At 40.2% G+C, this 8,960-nt stretch overlaps 1 protein-coding gene across 1 annotated transcript; it reads right to left on the reverse strand.

Annotated features, from left to right (window-relative positions):
* Positions 1–319: 319 nt before the first annotated feature.
* LOC139342033 (E3 ubiquitin-protein ligase TRIM35) lies at positions 320–8,201 on the reverse strand. The gene is made up of 6 exons (XM_070978869.1): positions 7,554–8,201; positions 6,402–6,497; positions 5,687–5,917; positions 3,725–3,747; positions 3,187–3,305; positions 320–888 (listed from the first exon to the last, which is right to left on the reverse strand). The coding sequence occupies exons 1-6, from the start codon at positions 8,136–8,138 to the stop codon at positions 320–322; spliced, it is 1,623 nt and encodes a 540-aa protein (XP_070834970.1). The 5' UTR covers positions 8,139–8,201.
* Between the last annotated feature and the right edge of the window lie 759 nt (positions 8,202–8,960).

Below are 8,960 nucleotides of genomic sequence, written 5' to 3' on the forward strand. Positions count from 1 at the left end.
TGTGCTAATGGGGTCTGTGTCGTTTGGGTCCGATAAATTTCTTGGTTCTTCATGGATCCAGGTCCAAACTTTCGGATGAGTCACATTCTGGTTCCTGCCTGGCATTTCTTGGTTCTGCACAGGTTTGGTTAATCAGGTTAATGGTTAGGAGGTACATTTCCAGGTCTTTTTGGGTGTGGGTGCAGATTTTTGGACCCGTGAAGACCTCTAACTAGTCACACAGAGATTAATTTTACTCCTAAATCTAACTGTTGTTGTTAGACAAACATCTATTTTTCCAAAAATCATATTGTTCCTTTGGTATCATGACAGTATGATGCTATTCTATGTTAACAGTCACCCTTCCAACTGTGATTTTCAGTGGGTGTTTAGAACATGTTGTGGAGAAGTAGGGCCTCAGAATGCCGCTCCACTGCTTTTTAAAACGATAGATCAGGGTGTTGTCATTGCCATCAGAAAGAGTCAGACACCCTCTCTCCCAATCCAGCTGAATTCTGATTCTGGATGGCCTTCGTCTCAGTCTGAGGGGGGCGCTGTGCCCGGGGGAGGCCCAAAACTCCCCAGAGGAGAATGACACAGTCCAGAGGCCACCACCAGGGTCTATGTCTGAGTCTGAGGCAGGACTGGGGTTTAGATCAGATTTGGACCAGTCCTTTCTGTAGACTGACTCAGTGGCCACACCGAGAGACCAGTCACTGTTATCTCCCACCTCCACCTCCCAGCTGTGTCTGCCTGAGCTGAAGCCCTCTGAGCCCAGGATGCTTTGTGGTGTCACAAACCTCTCTGGATTGTCTGGAAGAGGCCGCTCCTCACACACGAACACACTGGACAAGTCAGGAGACACACCTAAACATGCAGAGCCTGTGTTAGGGTCCATGGTCACAGGAACTGAGGAGCATAAGAACATCAGGGAGAGACAAAGAAGCAGAGACAGAAATCAATACTAAAAGGCAATGCACATACACAAGAGTGTATGTCTGATACACATCAAAACACTCACACCTAGTTTTTTATGTAACCCCACACATTGCCAATCAACAACAGACAAGCATGAATGTCATCATGTTGACTTTGTAGATCAACACATCCTACTATCAGTCTACTGCCTATATGATGTATCTATTGTGGGCTGCAGGCATCAGTTTCTATGCATTAAAACAAATGCATCCAGTGTGCAATGCAATTAAAACTCTGTACGCATGATCAGCAGTATGATCTGTGCTCACTGTAACATGAGGTGAGGAGCAAAGTTGAAAGGCAATGGGCCAGTCTGAAATTCACGCAACACCAGGGTCCCTTCAATTTCTCTTTTTGTGTTCTCTCCTCCATTCTCCTGGCTGTGACTCAGAAACTCAATCTCAGCCTATCTCACCCTATCTTGAAGGATGCCTAAATTCCTAAAATGCATCTTGAGGAAAGAGGAGCAAGGACAGAGGAGTACAGTTGTATCCTTTGCAGAAGTCTTTTCCACCATGTAAGGCACTTCCCTTAAACACGTTTCACGTTGATATTACTTAATTTTCATTGCTGAATGTAGACTACACCTAATTTAACTAATACAATTGGGGCATGATGTTTACAAGTTCAAACAGCTGCTAACGTCAAATGATTATATCGACAAGAACATTGTCTTGCATTCAGCACTAATTTGCTCTATTTCATATCAATTTCTCATGATGAAGTCTTCAAATGTCCTTCCAAAAGCATAGTTCTATGACAAACAGTTGGGTCTGTGAGCTACATTGAGATCAATTGAGATCATTTCTTGCAGGGACTGATGATGGAATGCTCACCCACATCAGGCTATATCAGGCTACACACACACACACACACACACACACACACACACACACACACACACACACACATATATATACATACATACATAGATACATATATTCGGCTGCTAGCTGCTGTTTACGTTACACCTTGCATCTCAGCTAATGTAATATCCATGTAATGAATATCAATATAGTGGTGTCATTGTCACAGGTTATCATTTGTCATTTTGATTGGTTGCCAAACAAATAAACTGAAGCCAACTTCTTGGCTACATGAGAAGAGGATTGGAATGGACAGGCCCAATCACAAAAGTGACATCAGGATTTGATGCTTGCAATTCATCCATGTTAGCAAGCAATCTAAAGTTATCTAGCATTAGCCAGCTAAGACAACAAAATCACAATTGGGAATGGGAATATGTCATCAACAGTGATTTGACCACCCATAGTTAGTCTCAACCCATTTAGCTGTGTAACGGTTAAACTTTAATTTCAACATGGTCGGAAAACACTGTTGTATAGTGGTCTGTAACAGCCAATCACTTGACCAACAAACAAAAAAGCAATAGATCATGCTGAGGTGCTGTAAGTGCAGGATCCATCGACAGACTAGGGTTGAGGTGAATGTGGCGACACCTTTCTCACTTCTAGATAGATGGGGAGATATGTTAGGTGGGGTAGTCAGACATTTTACTAGTTATGTGGTCTTTAACATGTGTTATACAGTGAGGGGCTAGGTAGAATATATTTACTTGGAATCTTGGTACATGTGTGAAGAGTGCCACCCACTGGCTGCATATGTCAGAAAGAACTGATGAACTAACAAAAAACACGACACTACACATTGAACACGATTCAAAATTTGAAATGGTGCAGTATACAATGACTTGCAAAGGTGGGCTAATTTCAGTGTTCCATTTTGCCAAATACCGTGGATTAATTATAATTAGCATAACATTAGTGCATTCTAACTCTATAATGGACTTCTTTGCCTCTGCTGAGAGCTTCTCCTTACTTGGGCATATGCCTTCCATGTGTACTTATATTTCTGATTAACAGTTCACAGATGGAATGACTGCTGACAGTGACAGACAGCTAGTACACTATCTTCCAAAAATGAAAATGAAGTTGCCCCAAAATGCTCTGTGATTTCCATTTGATACATATTTCACATGCTTTGCAATAATGTTAGCTTGAACTTTGCATTGGGTGCCAGTCCTTTTTTGATATGTGTGGACTCCATTTCTAAGCTAATATTGGCTAGTGCTACACACTGTTGTCGCTGGACTGCAGCGACAAGAGAGGCACTCAAGAGTGCACACAATTAATATACCAGTCCTACCTGTGCCACAACACTGGTGTGTGAATTATATCAGTTTATGTTTATGAAATCTGAAGTGCTCACAGTATTGGATGATCCTCAGCATCTTGTCCCAGACTTGGTGCTGCACACAACTCTGGTGTTTGGCCACATCAAGCAGAGCTCCTGGTTCAACTACAGGCTCCTCTACTCTACACTGAGCCCTGGAAACAATAGGAACTGAAGATGACCCACTACAACATTCAATTCAATTCAATTTATTTGTATAGCGCCAAAGCACAATAGAAGTTGTCTCAGGACACTTTTCATATAGAGCTGGTACAGGCCGAGCTCTTTTATCTACAGAGACCCAACAATTCCCTCATGAGCAAGCACTTGGCAACAGAATGATCAGCAATGAAACATCTGTATGGTCTGCATTGTATGCATTGTGCGCAACACTTGCAGGTATGGCTGGCGTTTGTACAGCATGTGGTGAGGGAAATCTCCTGATTTACTGTAAATACATTGTAAGGATAACAGGATTGTATTTTGTGCACATTATGTGCACAACTAATTTTTTTTTTATTACAAAATGAATTCTCAAAGAACACAAATCTACACCTTAGCTAAATGAGCTCACCTCTCAGAGGCCTTCTTGTAGTTCTGTGGGGACAGAGGAGAGACAGATAAACTACAAATTTACTCTCTTCACATGAAAAAGAGGAGTGGAAACAGAGCGGGCTTGGAAAACAATAAACTTTTGAAATAAAGGTTTATAAACCTTCACTTCCTGCTCTCCTACAGAGCAGACACTTCTCCTGTTTACTCTCTGCTTTCCTTACATTCTTTTGCAGATATCTTTGTTTTGTTTTTTTCTGCCAAAAGTTTCAGTGGATCCTGGATACTTATAAATGGAGGGACTTAAATTAATGACAGAAACAGAGGGTAACCAGACAGAGGGTATTTTTTTTATCACTGTTATTATTTCTTAGTTCTGTGTGAGGTTAAGCTTCAAATAGCACAAGCCTTTTAGCTGTGTCTGTGACAGGAAACAGGGGATCGGGATGGATACAACATGGTAAAATCTGTGAGCTGCACAGAGTGAATGACTCAGAGAATTATGCAACTTGAAAAGAGGATTGCAACAATGCTGCATACAATATGTAAGAATGAGCAATTAACTGACTCTACAGCAGTCTCTGTACAAGGTGCTGAAAGTGGACAGACTTACCGGTTTACTTCAGCTGTGGAGCATCCTGGCACAGATTTAACTCACATGCTGCCGTGGATGTCTCCTAACATCACTACAGTATATCAGCTGTTGAGGCTCCCAAACTAGCCTTCACAAATGATGCTCTGACTAATTAATTTCTGATGAAAATAAGGTCTCAGTTCTTGTCCTCTTAGTGCAGCATTTGATTTGGATTGAATCTAGATTTAGATCACAAGTCCCACATCATCGTGGTGACAAAAACTTCGTTTTTCCACCTTAGAAACATAGCTCAAGTATATAGCATTTATAAATCAAAAAAGATTCATGATTTATGCCTTTATTTCAAGCCAAATCTATTACTGTAACGCATTATTTACTGGTCTCCCAAAAAAAAAAAAAAAAACACTGAGAGACTTCAGCTCATTCAAAACTTTGCAGCTTGACTATTAACCAGAGGAGAGATTATTCCAGTTTTAGCTGCTCTGCACTGGCTTCCTGTAACATTCAGAATTCATTTCAAGGTCCCCCTCCTTGTATACAAAGCCCTTTGTGGACTGGGACCAACAGCTAAAGTAAAATCAGGGATGCAGCCTTCGTTATGCCCCAAAATTATGCCCCAAAGCTCTGAAACATACTACCTACAGATATCGGGGAAGCCAGCTCACTGAATATTTTAAAAAGATCTGACACTGTTGTGAAGATTATGTTCTTTGCCTTTGACTTATGTACTACTGTACTTAAAATTCTTGCATTTTAAATTGTATGTATTCTATTTACTCTCTTTCTTACTTTATTTTTATTTTTTACTATTATTCAGTAGATCTTACTTTCCATTACCTTATGTCTACTATTTATTCTATTTCCATCCTAATATCTTATTTGCACTATTATTATAAAGTGGATTTTGTTGTCCATTTTATATTACATTATTTTTTTTCCTTTTTTTTGTTTTTATTTTCATTCTTTGTCTTTTTCATGTGAAGCACTTGGTGCATGTGATTTCTCTGTTATAAAGCACTTTGAGGTGCATTTCTTGTACAGTATGAAAGGTTTTATATTATTATTATCATTATTATTATCATTAGAAACCTGGCAGTAGTTGACTATTCTGATCAAAATCTTTACTTGCACACAAGGAGCGTACACATTTGATGGTTGCATAATCATCCTTTGCATTCTTTCTTTCTGTGCGGTCTACGCACAGCAGTTTAAAATTTATGTTTAAATTTCTTGCTTTGCTTTACATTGCAAGAAAGAGACTGAATTATAATGGCAAGAAGCAGTTGTTCTTAGTCCTGGTCGTTAGGACACATAACTACGATACAAGATAAATATAAAACAATATTTGGTCGTGTGGAAGCTTCCTGGTTTCCTGGGGATATGCATTACCTTTAGAAAGAGGAAGTCATCTAAGGCCATGGCCTCTTCTGTGTCTCTGATACTGCTGGTCAAAACTTGTATGTCATCATTGATCCTGTCAATCTTTTCTTTTATCCTTTGACTCTTCTCATCCTCTTCCTGTTTCAGCTGTGACATCAGTGTGGCCTCCTCATCACGGAGGTACTGCTGCATCTTCTCAAACTCCTCCCTCAAGACCTGGGCTGTTTGTACTGATTGGTTCTGACAACGGGGTTTTGAGACAACATGTTAGAAGATTTATATGATATTGACTTTGACATTTTAGAGTTACACTGTAATTTCACAGTATGATACAGTAGGCTGCTATTTAAATAGTCCCATCTTTGGAAACCTGTGCACATGTTGTCTCGTCATTGTCACCTGACCAGGAATTCTTACTATTTAAAAGCTCCTGAAATCCAAGAGAAATTGAGATGCTTTTCTAAAGCTCAAAAAGATGAGAAAGTATTTTTACTGTCATTCCCAACAGTTAATATCCAAAGCACATGGCTCAGCAACTCTGTTGTAGCTGTGACTGTGTGCAAAATCCTGGGCCAGTTCAGATAGATACTCTATAATACTTGCTAGTTCGTACATACACTTGAAGTTTGAATCCTACCTCTATCAAGAAGGGGTGTTTTCCACATAATGAGGTTTCAGACACCATATTGGGGTGAAGAACTAGTAACTCTCTGACATGCAGTACCTTTATGTAAGCAGCAGTATCCTCCAAGGTTTGTCTGATGGAGGCTGAACTCTCTAACTGCTCCTGGAGACTTCTGATTGCACATCGCAGCTCTCTCTACAGACAGAATATGAGGCTAGGTATATTATGATAAACTTTACCACATACAGGGCCAGATTTACAAAGAAAATTGTGTGAAAATGTGCATTGCAGCCTTAAATTAAATTGCAGCCGCAGAGTGTGTGCTACTCAATTACTTTACCACACTACACTTCATTATATAATCAGATCCTGGGCTGCACCAGGTCCAGCCCACTAGAAGCACTCTGCATGCAAAGGAAAGCTCATTGGCACAGTTCAGCCTGAAATCACTGAGCTCAGGAAAGAATTGATAACATGTAATTAATGATCAAAACTTATTTTGATTATTTACCCAAGAAAGACTGTTACTCAGTACTCAAGTACAGTGTAGACAAGTGCGGCATCTTAAGACTAAAATTGTGGCTATTAAATACAGTATTTAGTGACATCTAGTGGCTAGAAAATGTTTCTAAACACTATCTTTAAAGCTGCTGCAATCAATATTTTACTTTAACACTGGATCAAATTACCACACATGTAATGTGAAAGTGATCGCTGTTAGTGATAGAAAATCTGAGAGTTATGTCCAACTTTGCAGTTTCCCTCTCGACTTTAAACCTCTTGTCTCGCTAACTTTATCAACACAGTTCTAAACCTGCTGTTCACTACTTGTTCAGCACCAGACAGCAGACAGATACTGTTTGCAATGGGCTTTTGAACACAGTAGAGTATTTAGTGGTTATTGAGCCTGATATTTTTCTCAGGTTGGAGACGAAACCAGAGCTGAAAGGAATGGGAATATTGATTTTTAAATTGTTGGTTCTCTGTACACTAATGAATATGTTCTATAACTTTTTGTTGTAGGTTTGGTGCAATATGAATATAGTTGAATTGAACATGACAACTTGATATCACCAGTACTATTATCTTAGCTGACAGTTCCAGAGCCACTGAAGACATTATTCAACAAACTTCCTGAAAAGTACTTCTCAAAATGTGAAGTATGTGAACATTTTCATATCTATAATAGGTCAAGGATTCCCTCTAATATATGTCAAGTCAGAGCAGTTTGTCTTGGTTCTTGTGTCTGACCTTACAGTCGAGGACAGCCTCCTGTATGGAACAGCACTGGTGCTCTTCATGTTTGTCTGTCTGACACTGCTGGCAGAGTGGCTCCCCCTCTTCCAAACAGAACACACTGAGCATTTGTCCATGCTCCACACACAGCTCTTCATTCTCCATACCCCTGTATCTGACCATGGCTTTCCCTCCATCATTTGATGCCCTGACATCCTCCACAGCTCCAATTGTGACCCCAGGTCTTCTGGGCTGGTCATGGAATAGGGCTTCCAGCAGAGTTTGCAGGACTGAGTCCATCAGCTGTGATCCATAGCAGATAGTACAGTCAGTCTGGCCCAGCTCTCCTTGGCTCAGCTCAATACACTTGGGACACAGTTTGTGTCCACAAGGCAGTGTCAGTATACCCAGCAACTGGCAGCCCGGACATTCAGACTCTTCTTCAGGTTGGATTGGATGCTGCTGATCCTCAATAGAATCTAAGTATGGAGATTCCCCAGCAGTGACAGTGTCACTCTGTTGATAAGGAGTGTTTGTATCTTTGTCTTGTCCCTGCTCCTCTTCTTCCTCATGATCAGCCTGACTTGCCCTCTCAGCCATGACAGTACTGCAGATGACTGGTTAATTTTAGTAGGCTACAGAGTAACAGAGTAGGTTTCTGTCCCTGACTGTGCGATGCAGGCCCACAGCAATCTGAGCTCTGCAACCAGTTGCAAAATCACTTGCACTTTCTATAACCATAAGCTCCTCCCCCTCAGCTGCTGCCCTCCCCCTCCCCTGTGAGAGGTGAAGTAACCAAATGACATGATAAAAATACTCGTCAATGGAAAACAAGAAGCATCAGTCAAGAAGAGACTCATAGAAGAATGGAATGAACAAAATTACCTGACAAAGTAAATTGTAATTCAAAAGAATTTAAAATTAAACAGGAAAACAAAATCATAATAAACATAACAGAGCAAACTGAAAAACAGTGAAGTGATGTGATGCCCTGCATGTTGTTTGAGGCCACCAAGTGTCCTCTCTTGGCCCAGCTAGAACATGGATTCTGCAACACAGAAATAAAAATCTGTGATACAGATGATACAGATCCACTTCTTCCCTTTTTTCATGTGTCCCACAAATGCTTTGCTCATCTACCAAACCATACAGTGACATGATATAATATATCTAGCCCAGTTGCTGCCCTTTTAATGGAGCATATCTGAAATATGACAGTTTATAGAACACATGAAAAATCATGAGGAAGAACCTCATACCAAAGTCTGAAAAGGTTGGAGGAAGAGCGAGGTTAGTAGTTGTAAGCTCCTGCAGTGGAACAGGGCGATTTTGATTTTAAATTGTTTTTTGTGATTTGTTTTTTTGTTTTAATCTTTTCCATTTTCTCTGTGCATTACATTGTGAGAAAATGGTTTCATTTAA

Source organism: Chaetodon trifascialis, chromosome 14 (genome assembly GCF_039877785.1).
Source record: "Chaetodon trifascialis isolate fChaTrf1 chromosome 14, fChaTrf1.hap1, whole genome shotgun sequence".
Classification (NCBI taxonomy): domain Eukaryota; kingdom Metazoa; phylum Chordata; class Actinopteri; order Chaetodontiformes; family Chaetodontidae; genus Chaetodon; species Chaetodon trifascialis.